Here is a 19,418-nt window from a genome sequence, read left to right on the forward strand (position 1 = left end):
TTAACCAAATTAAAATAACCAAAAAAAAACTAAGAGTGTGTTTGATTTGTGTTTTGAAATAATTTTTTTAAATAATTTTTGGGGAGAGAATTTAAATTTTTTTTAGTTTGTTTGGTTGTATATTTTGAAAATAGTTTTGGAGTTTGACAGTTTAAAATGATTTGATATTTTATTATAGTTGAGTAGATATATCATATATGTGAGAGAGAAAAAATGATTGAGAATGAGAAACGAGAGAGAAAAAGTAATTAGTTGATAAGTAAGAAAAAGAAAGTAATTTTAAAATTTTTTTCAAAAAAATTAAATCGAACAAAATTTTAAAAAAATTTCTTAAAAATATATCTTCATAGCCCTAAAATAGCCAACTTTCCAAACTAACACCTCATATAAAATCGAAAGAATAACATTGAAGAGCAAAGCAGTGAGACACAGAAAGGCTATGGCCGACGAACTCTACGGCATATATATATCAGCGTACGGAACCTTCTTCCTCCGAGATTTCATCGCCGATTCCTCTCTCCGATCGCCCTCTTTCTCTCTCTATCGCCTCTACTTTCCAGGTTCTCCGTCTCCTTAGAACAAGGTATTCTCGTTTCGTTTCTTAAACCCTAGTTATACTTACACATACACTCCATGTATAGATCATCGAAATTGTATTCTTATTGATATTGATTGTTGATAATTTGTGATTTTCAAACTATTTAACTTAGTTTGAAGCTGTGAATTTGTTCTTAGTGGATTGAATTGACATTTCAAATTATATGCAACAATTTGTCAAACCCTAGTTCTACGTGAAATTGATGTTATGGAACGATTGTATTGCCTCGATTGTTATTTTTTATTTTCCATTTTCGGTTGATTGCTCTGTGATTAAGTTTGCTTTCACAGTGTGTATAGTATAGTATGGTGTGCAAAATTAAACACATAGCGAACTTAACTTCGCTTTGATGTAGGCTTTAATTAGATTGCAAAGCAATCCTTTTCAGTAACATCAAATATTGGAAATCTGGATGTGAACAAGTACTAGTAGATAAGATTGCACAACTGAAATTCAGGCGTTCAGAATTTTGGAAATTTTGAGGTCCTTATTAATGAGATAAATCTCTCGAGTCTGATGTTAGGGGCTACTTGGCAGACCATGATAAACTTTAACAAAAGCCTTCTTTCGTTGACCTCTAATCCTCAAAGGATTAGGCATACCAGGGCACATGTATTGGTAATTTGCCTTCATGACCCTCAATAGTATAATTGAGTTAATTATTTTTCTGAAACATAAAATAAAATGGTTCAGTTTTACTTTGGTTGGGATTACAGTGGTGTAAGTGTAGGTTTTAGTTTTTAGGGGTGTATGAGTGAATTTTTCCCCAAAAATAAAAAAGCCAAAAGGCTTCTCAGCTTTGTAAACATTTCTTATATTGCTGTACGATTCGCCTAGTAAGGCTCTCATAACTTGTTGACATGTCTTATATTTTTTTAGTTATCATGTCATGGAGTTGGTAACTTAGTGAGTAAGACGTTGCTTCATCCATTATAATATCCTAAGTAGCTCAAACATGGTCATGCGACACAACACACGCTGAATAAGGTTATATGTGGAGTTGGTTGGTAAGTGAATCTTTTTGTGATTCTTTTTCATGAATGGTAGAGGGAGGGAGCATTTCAGTGTGTTTCACCCGTATAAGAAAGGTATATGTAGCAATCAACAATAGGCTACAACTAGATCCATTTGAAATCTGCAGATTTTACCATTTCCCCGTCCAATTAGCCCATCCATTTATTAATTATTTTGTTAATTTTTATAATTGTGCCTTTAAGTAATCGGCAGATCGTTGTACCTTTGTCTAGCGTGCATGTTACCAGAAGAGTGTAGCAGTGGTGGACATTGTTCTATGTTTTAATTTGCTGAATTAATTTTCCATCTACACAATAATTTAATTTGCTTTTATGCTGTGTTTTGTTTTCCCAATTAGATTACTAAAAATTTGGAAATCATGGGTGATGCAATTGATTTAACTGGAGATGGAGGTGTCATCAAGACAATTGTAAGGCGTGCCAAACCTGATGCAATTGCTCCAACGGAGAATCTTCCTCTTGTTGATGGTATGCCTCATATTACTAGCATTCATGAATTTTTGTTATAGCTTGATGTGTACGTGCTAATTGGTAAAGAGTTACTGGACATATAACATTTGTATCTCCAGTTGGTTTGGGTGCATAATTCACCTTTTAGTTTCATATTTTCTTTCTTTTTACCATTTTTTTTCACTGCTCTTTTAAGATTTAGGTGTGAGCATGTCTCATTTATTTTATTAATAAATGCAATTTAGTATGGTAGGAATTGGATGATACAAATACTATGACTGCTCATGTCACTGTTGCAATCACTGGCATGTAAAGATTCCATCGCAAAACTATAAAACATATGAATAGATATAAGGTTTTGGAAGATCCTTAACTAGTAGGAGGTGACTTATAATGTTGTATGATCATTAGAAATAGTTAGCTTGAGGTGAGAATTGAGCATCTTGGGACTACAGTTGCATACTGAGTCATTTAAAGAGTCGTAGTATGTTCAAGGTGAATTGGCCAAATTTTAAATCTTTTCACATTATTAAATAACTCTAATGTAAATGATGGGTTCCAAATCTGATTTACTTCAACCCTGGCAATCACCTTCTTCACCTTAGAGGGGGAGTTAAAGGTGGGAATGGTGGTCCCTAGAGTGGTTAGGTTTGAGAGACATCACAACTACCAATTTGTAATCTTTGCAATCAGCCTACGAGGAAGAAGCTGCTGAGTAATGCAAACATTGTGGAGTCGTAGACTATCTGCAACTGGATTTGGGGCAGGTTGCTGGAGATTAATAAGTGCCTTGATGGGTTTGACATACATGCTACCTTATCAAGTCTTTACTTCAATTATCCACCAAAGACCTTTGAGTTGTCACTTAGCTGACAGCAGTTTCAGTTTGACTAGCCAAATGCTTGCATAAAGTCTCCCTGGGCAAGCTCTAGATGCCATGGAATTGTTGATGCCTTTGTCCATGGCCTGTTAGAGGCCAACTACATGAGCATAAATTCTAGGACAATTGGAAATTTGGAGTAGTGATTTTTTTATTTGGCCTTTAATGTGTATTTTGGAGCCTTATGATTTGAAGGTTGTCCACATCACTTAAGTGGTAACGTGCCAGTCACATGACTATTTAAGTGGCAAGATAAGTGGGACTATGGTGTCATAATTTCTTCTTCGACTCATCTCTTAGATTGTTCCCTTTCTCTATTCCTTGGTTGTAGCATGAATGGTTCCAAGGCTCCTCAGTAAGGCCTCTTGTTTTTGCATGACTGGTAGGACCTAACCCTATTTACTTGTCTTCTTTCCGCCCACCCAGGCCACCCTTTTTTCCTTACTTTTCTTTGACATCGACTTAAGTTCAAACTACAAAACCTGCAACCTGCTCAGCTAAACTGCCCAAATAATATGTTTTGTGATTTAATCTTTCATTGAATAAATTTCTAGCCATAAGTCTATTCTTTGTTTCCCCTTTTGGTCACAGTCAAATAATAGATTTGTTTGTCATGTTTTATTACATTTGGTAGATGATTGAACTCTTTCAAGTCTTTGGCAGAATTAAGTTTGCTAGTGGAATATCCTGTGTTTCTTGCCTTTGCTGAATTACTTTTCTGCTCCTCTTTTTTGTTGGATATTTATGCTTGTTAATGATCATTAGTGCTAACTCTCATATTAAGTTCCCTAAGGTTGTGTGTAACCCTAGGACTGCATCTCCAACTGATTTGCATTACTATGCACAAAATATAACTGCCTTCTGTTTGTAAATCTGCTAGTTATTAGCAAGGTTGTTAAGATTGGGATCCGACACAGTATCGTTTTGGGGGTTTGCCAAATCGGATCGTAGGATCGTAAGATCCTACTAAAATCATAAAAAAATGCAATAATTTTTATATGACAGAGTAATACTATCAAAATGTATATAGAATGACCCCCCCCCCCCCCCCCCCCCCCCCCCCCCCCCCGCCCCCCAAAAAAAAAAAAAAAAAAAAGAAATATAGCAATTCAAGGTAGCATTCAAGCATTTTTTCTCAAAAAACTAAGTCAAACATAATAAAAGAATTTTTTTTCCCAGCAACATTTTTCCTCTGCCTCCCTCTTCCTGAACTAGAGGTTTACATTGTGTTGTGATGCTACTACGCTAGTTGTGTGCTACAAATTGTGAAAATTAAAAGAAATTTTTTTCAGCAAAGTTTAGGAAAAAAGAGCCAAAGAAAAACAGCAGCAACAGCAAAGAAGAAGCTCTTTCTCCTTTTTTTTTATTATTAATAAATCAATCAATCACTTTTTCTCTCTTCTTACATTCTCTCACATTCTACATATTAATCAATCAAATTTTCTCTCACACCCATCCATTCAACTAAAAAAAAAATTAAAAAAATTACAAATCATTTCAAAACTATTTTCAGAACTTATAACTAAACAAAATTTTCACTTTCAAAACTATTTTCAACATCTTTCAAAATATAACTTAAAACTCAAAATTCATTTCAAAAACTAAACCAAACGGAGCCTCAAGTGATTCGAAGTTCTGGTTTTCAGTCCCTCATATGTTCGCTTTGATTAGGACTTACACAATCATGCATGCAAATATATATATATATAAAATATACACATATACAAAAACAGATAGTCGAACTACAAAGATGAGAGAAGAGGAGGAAAAAAGAAGTCGAGAGGAGAAAAAATGGTGATTCGAACTACATACGAGGAAGATTCGAAGAATAGAACACATACAAGGAAGATTCAAAGAAGAGCAGCAAAGAAAAAGAAGAGCAGTGAAGACGAAGACCAGGAGCGATGAAGAAGAAGAAACGAAGAAGACAGAAAAAGGCAAAAAAAAATAAAAAAACGGAGAAGGAAGATTCAATGAAGATGCATACTTGGTTACACAAAATTTGAAGCTTTGATGTCCAATTTGTCTTTCCCCAATTTGTCTTGCCCTAATTGTAGCTCAGAGGATCAATTTTTTTTCTTCTTTTATCTCGACAAAGGCTTGTTTGACTTAAAGTTGCCAAAAAAAACCTTATTAATCTGGATCGCATGGAATCGCAATCCTTCAACGATCTTGTTGATCCCAACGATCCTTTCATTGGCTTGATCCAAAATACGAGTTGGATCGAATGGTATATATTGGATCTACGATTTGGATTGCGATCTTAACAACCTTGTTTATTAGTGCAATTCAGAACCAAATTACTTCAGGTTTCTGCTTATTTGGACTATTTTTGGCAAATTGGGAACCCCTCAGTGCAAAGACAAAGCAAGAATATTTTTTACATTGAAGGCTACCTTCACTTTTCTGATTCATTCTCCAAGATGATGTAGCCCTACAGATTAACGGAAGTTTGCTCATCAGCATCTTTTTCTTCATGATTCCATAACAAATATACTTGTTTGTGCTGAACAGTTCATTATGAAGGCCGCCTTGTGGAAACTGATGAAGTTTTTGACACTACACATGAAGATAATACTATTTTCACCTTTGAACTTGGAAAAGGCAATGTAATCAAGGGTTGGGACATTGCATTGAGAACTATGAAGGTCGGTCAATGCAAACTTTCTTGACCGGTGAAGCTTTTTGTTCAGATATTCATTGAAAAATTATGATATTTTTGTGTTAATAATTCTTACAGGTTGGGGAAGTTGCAAAGCTCACTCTCAAGCCAGAATATGCCTATGGCAGCACAGGTTCTCTGCCAGATATACCCCCCGAGTAATGTTTTTCCTCTTCTTATCTATGTTGTTTGACAAAATATAAATTAATTATCAATGATTAAAGATGAGGATTTTTTTTATTTATTTTCTTTTGTGTGTGTGTGTGTGTGTGTGTGTGTGTGTGTAACACAGTGCAACCCTAGTCTTTGAAATTGAGTTGGTAGCCTGCAGACCACGGAAGGGTTCAAGCCTAAGTAGTGCTTCAGATGAGAGGGCTAGGCTAGAGTAAGTAGTCATCTACACCTTCCATTTTATCATTTTCAATTTTCAGATTCTTAATGATTTGCTTATGTTGTTGGATGTTGAACACTAAAATTATTCAGGGAGTTGAAGAAGCAAAGGGAAATTGCTGCTGCGATGAAAGAGGAGGAGAAGAAGAGGAGAGAAGAAGCTAAAGCTGCTGCCGCGGCTCGTATCCAAGCCAAGTTGGAATCCAAGAAAGGTCAAGGAAAGGGAAAAGGCAAAGCAAAATAGGCCCCCATCAAACATTTTCTCCTTCAAATTGAAATATTGAAGAGACAAGCATATCCATATAAAGCTTTTCATTAGATAAAAAGCTTTACTATGACAGTCAACATTATAATATCTGACCAAGGAAACCTGGTGAGACCTTATGTAAAAATGGTAATCAACAAGCACTTTAAGTTTTAGTTGATTGTTAATTTTAAATAAAATTCATAATGTATCATATCATTAAGCTCGCTACTTCATAGGCGCCACGTACTAGATCCAACCAATTGATACATATATTATCCAGAGTAGATTATAGTCTAAAGAATTCCCTTGTTTCTGAATCATTTCAAGGGTATATGGCTGTATATGTGATTTTATAAGCAGCTACAAATGTCTCTGTAAGTCTGTTAAACCATATAGGAAGCATCAATACCGCCTTGTCCATTGTTGTGCAATCCTGACCCAACTTTAAATTTACAGACAGGACAAGTTCCCTGCTGGCGCAGCCACGGATCAATGCAGATGGCATGGAACTGCAAAATAAGAACATTGTTACTACATTATGCCAACCACAAGAAGAGCCAGCCCAGATGGCCTGGAACTGCAAAATAGGACACATGGTTGCAACATTATACCAATAGCACAGGTTCCACACCCAGAGCCGGCCTGAGATATTCCCGACCTAATATATTTAGATAGGAATTTAGAAATGAAAAAGAAATGTGAAATCTTTTTCCTTTTTCTTTCTAAATTACTATCCAAATCCATGACGCTTTTATACATAATTTTTTTGGGAAACAAAATGACACTTTTTTTTTTATTTGCTAATATTCACACAAATTCTACTTTTATATATAATCACTAAAATTATATACTACATTATTTAAATAGATCAAGATATGAAGAAATCATTGTAATAATTAAAAAATATGATTTATTGCTTTATTATTTAACAAATCTAGATTACAACAAAAGAACAAAACATTAAATAAAATATAAAATAAAAATTAAACTAAATACAACAAAACATTAATTCAATTAAATTACTAATTAAGCATTCATAATTTAATAGGGTCCTTCCATTTAGATTGAGAGCTAAGATTAATTGAATTGAATCCTTCTTTTTTAGCCTACCAACGTCAAAAGAGCTAGAATTAGATGGGGTTAAGGTGAGAATTTTCAACACGATTCAAACCTTACATGAAATTAGCAAGTTTAGCATATACATCATTTAAGATACATAAAAAAATATTTTCAACAGGATGGGGTTAATGTTTGTTACCTATTTAGAATGCTATTTAAAAAGTTAATTTAGCCATACATGTGTTTTTAACTGAGAGTGAAAATTTTGCCATTAAAACCAATATTTTGAAAACAGAACGGGACCAACCGGTTTGACTATCGACCGGTCTAGGGTCCGAATGTACGCTCTTAACCGTTCCCACTTGAAAACGGATCATTTTAATCCAAATCAGTTTGTGGTCCAATATTGAAAAAGTTGGTACTACAAGGAGTTGAACCCAACACCTCAGACTCCAAAGAACATAAATTTCCTTTATGTCACCATGGCTCCTTGTTAATATATAGAAGATATATACTCCCTCCGTCCCAATTTTTTGATTCCTTTTGGGGATTTCAACTTTTTAAGAGGGCATGCAATCATTATACTTAAATTTAAATTTCAAAATATTTTTCCACCATTGCCCCCCCTCCCATCTTTTCAAATTTTTAATATATTTATAATTACTCAAAAGGGATAATTTTAGAAAATCAAATATTTTTTACTTTGACTTTTTAAATAGGACTATCATTTTGGGACATCCCAAAATGGAATAATGGACCAACAAAATGGAACAAACAGAGTAATATTTACTGTATTCAAACTAATTTCTCTCAAACATATGCATAATTAATATTTTACAAACAATATTAATATAAATATATATATCTTAAATTATAAAAATATTTTAAATGAAGGCACTTGGGCCATAAGTCCATTTTTGAATATTTTGAGTCGTTAGGCCCAAGCTCTAATCTCTTTGGGTCAAAAAAACACAATTTGTCCAAAAAGACAACTATCTATTGACATCAACATATCTATCTATCTGTTAAAATTCATCAAACTATTTGTTGTTTGTTGAAATGTGACACATGTCACTCATTCAACAATCTATCTATTGAATATCACACATTTCTCTATCTCAACACCACCACTTGCTGTCGCCAATGCCTTGTCCTTATCACCAAACAAGATTTTATCTTTGATCTACTGCCTTATAACCCTTTGGGATGGAATTTTCACCAGTTTTTCCTCAAATGAATATATTTTATTTATTTTCAAATTGTAAAAATAATTATGATGTCATGGCTCGATTCTGGTTTAACTTGACCAATTTGATTTTTAAAACATTGATTAAAACATTAATCGGACACAAAATAATCATGACATGATACAATAACATAAAAAATAAATAAATTAGATCAATATTGAGGTAATTTTGACTAAATCTAAAATAACATTCCATGATACCCACCCCTAATTAGGGGCACTTAAATTTTGTTTAAATTTGGGGGCCCGAGGCGACGGCCTCACTTCAAGGCTAGCCCTGTCCACATTAATCTGAGTAATGCTATACAAATAGTAGTCAATATAATTTTCATACAAAATTATGTGACTTGTGATCCTCTTACTTCAAAACTAAAGACCCAACACACCGGATCTTTCGTAAATGCCATAATTAATTATTCTGGAAGTATAACATTTCCCATTCTATCCATAGTTGAATTGTATGAATTTATCTAGGCTAACTTCATTTCAAGGGAAGACAAATCCGAAAAAGACAAAAGATGTACTGTTATGCTAATGATTGAATGATAATCAAATGTTAATTAAACTTTAACTTTTTTCCCCTTTGAAGCGGCTATTAGTAAAACATTGAAGTTTAATTCAGATCCATGCTTCATAAATTGAGATTAAAGAAAGGTATAAATTGGCTTTCCAAAAGGTGAGAAGTGATGAAAAGCTAAAAAACACTTCAAGAAAGAGAACGAACCTGATGCAAACATGGCAGGCTACGAACAAGTTCTCCCACATTGACTTGCTCCAAGCAAACACTGCAAGTCAGTTCATCTTCCGCGGCCTTTGTGGACCCAACTGCTGCATTGGCAATGTCTTGCTTCTTCTGCTTCATAAAAAAAAATGGCACTTTTGAATGATTAAGTAATAAAGCAAGAAGTAATTATGACAAATGTAAGAATAATTTTGTCAAGAACTTGAATGAAAATTGAATTAAAAGAGTATGCATACAATATGTGCAAGAATGAGTGATGTGCTCAGCACTCCTAGATCTCATTTTGCTTGTGGAACCAACATTTTTTTGTTTTTTTGATAAATCTTGTGGAACCAACATTTAACAAGCCAACGGCAAATAAACACAAAATCTATGCATGGTATAAGTTTTCTTAGAGGATATAGTTACTAGACTAATTAAGCATTCTCCCATTAAGTATAGTTTGCAATTCAAAAGTGGCCTAATTGATACCCATCCAATACTGCCAACTTTATATATTTATACTAATGCAAAGTAACTTTGTCTAATGCCTATCTCAGCCTTTTGGCTAAAAGATCAGATGCAGTTTTGTCCTAGAGTCGCTTGGCTAGAAATGTGTACAATACTTCTCAGACACGTCCAAATTTAAAAATGAAATTTCACAATTACAGAACTTTTAGGACATTTTCCAACATGACTAACCATGTCACAAATATCTTGATGTGGAGATCCAAGAATGATCCCCAAAATGTGTCTCAAAGCATTTCTGGAAGAAAGGTAACCCAGACACTAAAAAAAGTCGGCAACTTACACTTAATATAAGAAAAGAACATGGTTAAAAAAATGGAGAAAGAAAGACAGTAATGCAGAAGTGTGTTAAAGGTGGCTAAAGATTTAAGAAACAAATTGTTCTCAAGTTGTGCAGTTAGTTCTTGTTGGTGTTCTTTAAGCACTGCGAGTTGATTTCTAAGATTAGATATGGGTGAAGACAACTACAGGGCTTAGAACATGTAAGCAAGCAAGTAACAGTTATTAATGTCTAGGAAATTATATCCAATTATGGGTTCCTAAGTATAGAACTCTAATGAAGAACACCTTCCACGAGGCCTTTTAAGCTCGGATCTTGCCTTCAGCTTCTGTTTTCCCAAGTGGCTTCTTGCCTATAGGTAATCACTAATAGCCTCATTGCCTCACTTTACTCTCAATCTCTCAAAGTTAGTGTATCACTCAAGAATAGGATTATATTATGAAAGAACAATGGTTTTGAAAATGGACTTTTCTTCAGATACTACAAACATAAACATTACAACTGAAAGACTCTTACAAACACATCTTCCTTTTTTTGTAGATAAAAAGAAGTTATTACTCATGCTATCTCTAATACTCTCTATTTTTCAATGCCCTTGAACGTAAGAGTCTCCTTCCTTATATATCCTCAGGGCAGACTCCAAAGCTCAGATGTTAAACATATTCGAGTAAAAGATGAGATGCCAGCAGGTTGGCATTTGGACTTGCTCAATAAAGTGAAAGTAAAGTCTTTTGTCTGTTTTTGCGGAAAGTAGACGCCTTCTGAAAAAAGATGCGAGATACACCATTTGGGCCCAATCGACTAATGCTTCTGTCTCTGAAAGGAATCTCTAATTCGTCATTGCTTCCATCATATTCTCAAGATTGTGGCATTCCATATTATCCAGGTTGTCCCACCAGTTGTTTTCATCTTATGGATAATTATTGGTGTGTAGTGAATCCTCAACATCGCCTAGCTCTGCGAAGAAACTTTTACAATTGTTGGAGTTTAGAATGTAATCTGTCATTTTGTCTTGATAAAGTTCTTCCATTTGACCGGTATCAAAACGTTGGATTTGATAAACGAAACTCTCCAAGTCTCCTAAATGATGAAATTTTGGAATAGTTAGCTTGGAGTTTATTTTTGAGGCTAATTTGATTTTGAATAAACCAATTGCCCTAATAGAGGCTATCAACTCTGATCTTTGCTTACGCTTCACTCACTGCCTAAGCCCTAGAAACTCTCCTCTAAACCCAGTGAAGGCGGCAGCTACAAGGACTGGCTTACAGCAGTGGCGGTGGTCTCTATCACTTACTTCACTCATCAAACCCTCTTCCTCCACCGATCCCAATGAAGGCAACAGCAGTGGTTAACAATGCTACAGTTGTCATCACAGTAGGCGAAGAAGAAAAGGAGATGCAACGCCACCGTGACTGCTGCGGAGGATGAAATAGAGAGAGAGTTGGGTTGTCAACCAGAGAGAGTGAGAGCATTGGTCCAAGCATTCGCCACAGCTTTTATGGTGGGGCAAAGGTTCGCCGTCGCTTCTATGGTGGAGGGCCACAACTACCGCCGTCTGAGGAGTAGGCGGGAATGAGTCTATGTGAGTGGACTGTCATCCCACATCGTTCCAAAAGGTGGCGTTATCCTCATCATTTTGCTCTCCACAATGTGGTGTGATTCAGACCATTGGATGGTCTTCCCGCCAAACTGCTGGACTGGGCTGGACCAAAAAACGCAGGAGAGGATCCTGATCCAGCAATCTAGTATGTCAAGGTTCGAGTTACAGTATTGATCAAAATTTGTGCTCTTGAGATTTTCACACTGCTTGAGTACCCGCAAAGGCTCAAGCTCAGAAATAGAACAGTAAACTTCATGAGAGCACATGGGCACACAATTGAAACATGATTTGATACACAATAATCAATGCATATAATTCATATCCCAACATAAAGGGACAATAAAATGTAATCGGCTTTAGTGAAACATAATTTGATTATAAAGTTATTTTTGAAGTATTAGAAGGGGAAGAAGTGTACCTCAGCAGAGGCTGAAGATGAAGCCACTTGCATTGATGAGATACCACTGTTAACAGAACCAGAATTAAAATTCCAAGAATCAAATTACTTTATCTGTTTGACGGGGAAAAAGAAATAGTGTTTGGATTGAAAAACAGATTTAAAAGTTACATGAAATCTCTCTTGCAGTTTGCAAAGTCACTATGAGTTTCACATTTTCTTCGTTTGACAATAGATAGTAAAATTACCACATACCCATCAATGCCAAATACAGACATTTGATTGTTCGAAAAAGATGAATGAAGAAAATTAAATCAAGTGCCTATTATACGTTCATAATTTATTGAGTAATACACACTTCGTTTAAACTCATTGGGTCACTAGCAGCTGATCCTAATGTGGCTGATGACAAAACATTATTTCATTTGTCTTTTCTAGGTTCTTTTTTTTAGATTTCCTAGTTTGGAATTTTTGAGTTAAAGCTACCTTTTTTTGTCTTTCTACACCCCAACCCACCCGTTCACCTTTTAACAATTCTCCCTTATATTATTTGATAGGACCCAAAAGTGTGTAGTTTGAAGCCTATGTGACAAATGCACTTATCCTGGCTTCACTCAGGGAAAAACACTTTCAAAGAAGGAAGTAATCCAGGGAAGGAGTTTCACATAGAAATCCACTCATTTTTGTTTTTAAAAAATAAAATTAATTTACAAAAATCCATATAGAGGTCACCAATCTATTCTGCCTGTGGACCAAGACAACAATAAATGGAGAGGCTGGTGAATCGAAAACAATTAAATTTTTAATTTTCCACAAACATAAAACATCCAACAATTTGCATTCCTTTTCTTTCATTTTTTTCTATTGAACTTCAGAAATGTGAGGTACAAATTCAATCCAACAAGAAGAAAATATAGACTCGATCCTGCTACTTGGACACTGCAAGCATGAAAAGGAGACTCTTGAAGCAGATATACTAAGAATTACTGTAACTGTAGTACTTGATAACTAACCTATGGGAGCCAGCAACTTTGTACTTATGAACAGGAAGAACATTTATCTCTTCCTCACTCATTGAAGGAACTGTGGGAACATTATCAGAATCCAGTGCTCTTAAAGTTTCATAATCTGCATTTAGCAAACAAATACCTTTTAAAGACCTGATTTAGTTTACCTAAATGAAGTTTTTAAGCTTCCAGGAAGAGGAAAATAAAGAAGAACAAAAATTGTGTATATTGTAGAAAGTAATGCAGTAAAATTTAAGATGTCACAAGACTATGACTACCACACCCAGATCATCAAATTCACGGTCAATAAGTGCGAGCTGGAGTCTGAGACCTTGCAACCGCCCTCTGGTTGCAAGTGCTATTGATGGTGGCATATGCAAGCGTAATTCAGTATGACCAAGAAGCCCACTTGCTGCCAAAGCATGAGATTGGGCCTGAGCTTGAAGTTGCTGACAAGTTGCATACATCCTTAGACTTGTTGCCATAAAAAAGACGCCAAATACTAGCCAGAGCTGCAAAGACAGATATAAAGCAAACCATCAAATTGCTTGTCAAATAAAAGAAGCTTAAGTACTGTTAGCTAAAAAGACACTGCCATAATCTCATACTCAGTTCAGATAGTACCAGGAAGTTAGGTGACATCTGGTGTGAGTTTAGAATCATGAACAGCAACAGAACTGCAAACAAAGAATAGGGCATTATAATTTCCAGCTTATAAGTGAAAATAATTTAGAAAAATCACTGATAAAAACAAGGGCAAATTACCAACACCCCCCTCGAGGTTTGACTAAAATACGGATTCTCCCCTGAGGTTTGAGAAATTAAAATTGCCCCCTGAGGTTTATATTTGCATAACAAATGACAATTTGTTATGCAAATATAAACCTCAGGGGCGGATGTAATTTCTCAAACCTCAGGGAGAATCTGTATTTTAGTCAAATCTCAAGGGAGGAGTTGATAATTTGCCCTAAAAACAAAAGTATCCAAATGAATACAGTACCTGTAACAAGAAAAGCAAGTGAATTGGTATTGACTGGTCGAGCAGCATGAACACGCTGACAGACAGAAATATATTTCAGATTGTTTATATGAACTCATATAAATTCTCAAGCATAAAAAAGATATGGAGTCAATTGTAAAAAGTGCAAGAGATTTACCACTGCACGCCTTTCAGGAATAATTCCTGGAAGGCCAGTTTCTATATCTGCTCTAGTCCCACGGAAAACAAAACTCATGGTTGTGTTGTGAAGTTCTACGGAAACTTCACTCAATGAAAGAATCACTTATTTGCACACTGAAATATCAGTCCTACAAAGTAACTGCATAAGCAATATTAAAACAACAGAATTACTGAGACAAGCTAAATTTAAAGGCACCCAAATTTATGCCATGCACGCTTAAAACCTCAAATCAAGTGTATTCATGAAATTCTAACTGAGAACTTATTTTAGCACATGTATGCAACCCTTTATTCCTTATCAGAGCTTCTCAAAAAGATTCATGTCACAATCCAATTATAGTAAATTCCAATGCTTCGATTACATTCCACATTGACTCCCTGAGCAAAGTCCTGATTGCCCTACGCAAATGATAATTACAAATGCAGCTTAGACAGCCAAGGACTGATGGCAAACTCAAAACAAACACAATTGCACATGAACCCAAGGAAATAAACTTCAAATTAAAGAAAATTAACGACGTTGATATCAGGTTTTAGTAGTATCTAGATGAAAATCGAAATCAGACAATATTTTTGCACTCTATGTTGCCAAGTCCAGTGTCCTGATATGAAATTTTCTGTGCACACTGCACAGATGGCACAAGGAATCGTATGTGCTGAACCAAAAACAAAAAAAAAAAAAAAACATACTTGAGAATCCTCCAATTTTCATGAGCAACAAGCAGATGTAACTTGACAAATAAATAGTCATTTAAATCCAAACCACATTCATCAATCAATTAATAATAAGCCGCTAGGTCATTTCAAGAAACCAGAAATAGCATGAACTTTTGCTTCTCAAAGCAAATCACTTCTTCTTACTTACCAGCATAAATGCAGATAAACAAATACAAATACACACACACACACACATTGTCATGTCCTATATTTCACAACACAGTGTTCACCGCTAATAGAACATTGTCACGCACTGAAAGAATTTCTCAACCCTAGCTTCAAGGGGGTGAAGACTGACTGACAAAGAGAATCTCTCCAGTAGAATCTCCAAGAAATCAATATCACAAGTGAAATCATTAACCCACCATTATTTGAAATTCAACACAAAATTCTTCATCAGCAATGCAAAGTTATCTCAAAATGTAACCACTGTTCATTCAATAGACCATTATCAGAAGGAGCTACAAAAATAAAGTACAAGGTTTTCTCTGTTCAACAAAACAAACACAATGCAATCACAAAATCCTTCTTCTTCTTCTTCTTCTTTTTTTCTTTTTTTTTTCTTTTTTTTTTGCCCTTTCTCAATTCAATAAAATATTTGGAATGATTTTGTAATTTCACAGGAAAACTAAAAATCATCTCAACATTTTGAGATAGATAGATGAGAATTATTCACAAATTATAGAATTCAGCAACTTTGACCACAGATTTTGATCTCATTCCCCAAAATAATTGACTCCAGCAGCCAAATTTCTCGGGAAACAAACAATTGAACACCTCGCACGCCAGACTGTTCCAATTCCACAAAACAAACCAATAAAAACCCTAATTCCATACCAGAACCCCCAAATTTCCTCAGATAGTGTTTATGTGTGGGATTAGGAATGAGATAGAAGGATTACTTACAGAGTCAAATCGAAACAACAGATCAAAGTGTAATGTTCGCGATCATCGCTTCTAGATATATCGAAATTCGATCCAATGTCACTCAGTCTCAGAGAGAGAGAGAGAGAGAGAGAGAGAGAGAGAGAGAGAGAAGAGAGAGTTCAAAGGGAAAGCTGAGAACAGAGTTGAACCGAACGCGTTTCGATTCTTTTCTTCTCTCGCTTTCGTCAGAACCCAACTCTCTCCGCCTCGGCAGTATTGTCAAAATTTTGCTTTATTTTTGAAATATATATATATATATATATATATATTTGGGGTGAATAGTTGAGTGTTTTAATTATTGACTATTTTAATACACTAAAATAAACTAATTGTGTTTGAAAAGTGTATTAATTTTTTCTAATTAAATGTGAGGTTTGTGAAATAATTATGGATTTGATATGATATTTTATATTATTGACTATTCTAACATATTTTCTTTTTTAATACTATTGCCCAAAAAGCCATAACTTTTTCTTTCCAAACACTCCAATTTATATATTTAAATAACTTGTTTGCTAGTATGTTTTTTATTTTAAAAAAATTTCTAATAAATTTTTAGAATGATTAAAGTGAATTTTTTTCGAATAAATGAATTTGTCAAATGAAATAAATCTATTTAGTCAATAAATTGTCTCTTAATCCACAATCAACAAAGTTTAATGCTTCGCTTGTTTCTATAAAAAAATATTTTCTAATGCTCCTGTCATAATCAAGATGTAAGATTTTTTTTTTTTTTGACAAATTTTAAAAAAAATTATATACATTCATTTCTTTTTTCTTTATTAAAATTTAAAGAATTCAGAAAATTAATGAGAATTATTGGGGGCTAGATCACAATACAATATGAAATAAAGAATTCAGAAAATTAATGAGAATTATTAATACAATATGACTTTTAAGTGAACCAACTATCATGACATGAATTGGGCCGAAAAAAAAAAAAAAAAAAACTATCACGACGTGAAGAATTTATGTTGCCAAGAAGGAGAAATAACAGCATAGTGGTAAAAGTTTATACTAATAATTTTTATAATTTGGAATTTATGTTATTTTAATTTTTAAATTTTTAATTATGACATATTTAATCCTGAATTTTGAATCTCGTTTCAAGTAAAAACAATCAAAAATATTTCCTTTATAAATAATTCATTTAAAAGGTAAAGTTATCATATAACTTATTTTATATTTGTTAACTTATATGGTGTTTAAATTGTAATCCCCTTTTTTTTAATGAATAATATTAACTTTTTCTTGACTATAAAATTCTTTTTTGTTTGATTTTCAAATTCACTTTCAAATTTTTTTTCTTTCTAAGAAACTAAAAATTAAATTGGTAAAAAACTTAAAAACACTTCATTTTTATATAATTTTATTTTTTAGGAGGTTAGAAATAATTTTTTTATATTTATTTTCATTAAATTAGTTTTTATTTTTTAAAAAGTTAAACATGGTGATAACTTTGATGTCATTATGTGTCATTTTTTAGTAAATCATTTTTCTTAGTGTTTTATTCCATCTAACTCATATTCTTTTTAACTATTTCATTAAGTCTTGTTTAATGTAACATGACAAAATCATACTTTCCAATTTTTTTTGTACATATTTTTATTTTGAAACTAATACATAATAATAGTCTCTCATTTTATGGGCAAAATCTTTCATTCATTCTAAAAAGAAAATATTTTCCTTATTTCATGGAGAAAATCTCTTCCACATTTTACAGAGAAAATCTCAAATTACGAATTTTGAACCTTATTATAATTTGAAAATTTTAAAAATAGGGAAAATTAGTTTAAGGTCCCTCTCCCATTTTTAGTAATGAAAGAGATCCACAATATTATTGTTTGATGTCTAAGGTCCCTAAATCCACAACCATATATCAGATCAAAGAAATTTAACTCTCTCTCTATTTCTGATCTTCATTCTATCCAAACCAAACCCTCTATCTTTGTACACATTCCTCTCTCTCTGTTTCTTTATCCTCTATCGGTCTTCATCTCCAACGCTGTCGAGCCATGGCAACTAGGGTCGCGAGAGTTGCTAACTCAGCATTGTCTCTGATCGGAATTGTGGTCGTGGCTGCGTATCCAAGATCAAAGTAATGCCCTGAGCTTTTGTTGCTTGGGATTGCTCAGATTAATGTGTTCAGAAGTTCTGTTTTGCCTAGGTAGTAAAGTTCAGAAGTTCTTATTAACTTTACTTTTGCATCATAGACCATGAAAAATTATTCTAGTAGTCCTAGGTAGTTAAAGTCATTGGTAGCCAGAGTTACTTTCATCTAAATTGCTGTTTCTTGGTCTTTTTCTTCTTCTTATTTTTATTTATTTATTTGTGTTTTCAGGTTGGCAATATGATATTCTGGTTCTTTTTTAGCATTTTGGGTCAACCGATGTGCGTCCTACTTTACTACCACAGCTTGATGAATAGAATAGAGAAAACACAGTGAAACATCTCCCTCTTGAAACAATGTATATCATCAAACCATGGCCCAAGAGGGTACTTTGAAACTCAAAAGTTGCCCAATCTTGCTGCAGTCTGTCCCTCAGTAAGTTCCATCTTTGAAACTGCAACATTACAATGGGTTTGTGCAACTTGAAATTCTCTCAGTAAGTCAGAGAAATTCTTTGTAATAGAGCCAGAGAAATTTGTGAAGTCAAAGAAATTTCCTAGATCAATGTACAATCACCAAGTTTTGTTCATAAAAATACAACTTTATTGTGAATAGAGAGAATTTCTCTGGTTTCAATCCAGAGAATTTCTCTAGTTTGTCTGGTTTGGAAAGAATTTCTCTGGTTTTGGACCAGAGAAATTTGTGGGTTTGTTAGACATGGGTTTAATTGTAGTTAATAGAGTCAGAGAAATTTGCGAAGTCAGATAAATTTCCTGGATAGCCATACAAATTTCCTCTCCACAAATTTCTCTGGATTTCTTTGGTACTCAGAGAAATTTCAATTTTCTCTGGAGAGAATTTCTCTGGGACTGAAATTTCTCTGGATTTCAATTTTCTCTGGAGAGAATTTCTCTAGGACTGAAATTTCTCTGGATTTCAATTTTCTCTGGAGAGAATTTCTCTAGGACTAAAATTTCTCTGGATCTTGTTGAGGGACCTTAGACATCATGAAAATATTTGATGTCCTTTATACTATAAAATCTTAATATCAGGGACCTTAAAAAAAATTCCCCTTAAAAATAATGTAACAAAAAATCTGAATGAAAATCAAAATACAATATGAATGTTCATAGTAAACAACAAACATATAATTAACTTATGAAAAAACAAAACACACACTAAATTACAATGTGAATATTCATAATAAACAACAAATATACAACTAAATTTCAAAAAAAATAAAATTTATACCAAAATACAATGGGAATGTTCACAATTTATAATTAATACATAACTAGCCTAAAAAAAAAAACTCATACCAATGTAAACATTTACACTATAACGTGAAAACATAAAACAAAATTGAAAAAAGTGAAAATCGACTA

General features: G+C 33.7%; 2 protein-coding genes across 12 annotated transcripts; one reads left to right on the forward strand and one right to left on the reverse strand.

The window, feature by feature from the left end:
• Window positions 1-362: 362 nt before the first annotated feature.
• On the forward strand, window positions 363-6,472 carry LOC114279972 (FKBP-like peptidyl-prolyl cis-trans isomerase family protein). Its single transcript, XM_028222278.2, has 6 exons — window positions 363-583; window positions 1,971-2,100; window positions 5,477-5,610; window positions 5,703-5,782; window positions 5,917-6,009; window positions 6,108-6,472. The coding sequence occupies exons 2-6, from the start codon at window positions 1,992-1,994 to the stop codon at window positions 6,256-6,258; spliced, it is 567 nt and encodes a 188-aa protein (XP_028078079.1). The 5' UTR covers window positions 363-583; window positions 1,971-1,991; the 3' UTR covers window positions 6,259-6,472.
• On the reverse strand, window positions 6,424-16,163 carry SDIR1 (RING/U-box superfamily protein). Of its 11 annotated transcripts, none has more exons than XM_082875549.1 (10): window positions 15,903-16,144; window positions 14,565-14,678; window positions 14,257-14,418; window positions 14,100-14,154; window positions 13,724-13,776; window positions 13,383-13,611; window positions 13,106-13,220; window positions 12,114-12,159; window positions 9,291-9,419; window positions 6,424-6,770 (listed from the first exon to the last, which is right to left on the reverse strand). In XM_082875549.1, the coding sequence occupies exons 3-10, from the start codon at window positions 14,332-14,334 to the stop codon at window positions 6,645-6,647; spliced, it is 831 nt and encodes a 276-aa protein (XP_082731675.1). In that variant the 5' UTR covers window positions 14,335-14,418; window positions 14,565-14,678; window positions 15,903-16,144; the 3' UTR covers window positions 6,424-6,644. The 11 variants fall into 11 exon arrangements, with proteins under 11 accessions (XP_082731675.1, XP_082731657.1, XP_082731685.1 ...); XM_082875531.1 differs by having other exon boundaries at window positions 9,291-9,422; XM_082875559.1 differs by having other exon boundaries at window positions 14,257-14,407; window positions 14,504-14,678.
• Between the last annotated feature and the right edge of the window lie 3,255 nt (window positions 16,164-19,418).

The sequence above is a fragment of the Camellia sinensis genome, chromosome 1, assembly GCF_055761805.1.
Source record: "Camellia sinensis isolate YWXY chromosome 1, ASM5576180v1, whole genome shotgun sequence".
Lineage (NCBI taxonomy): Eukaryota > Viridiplantae > Streptophyta > Magnoliopsida > Ericales > Theaceae > Camellia > Camellia sinensis.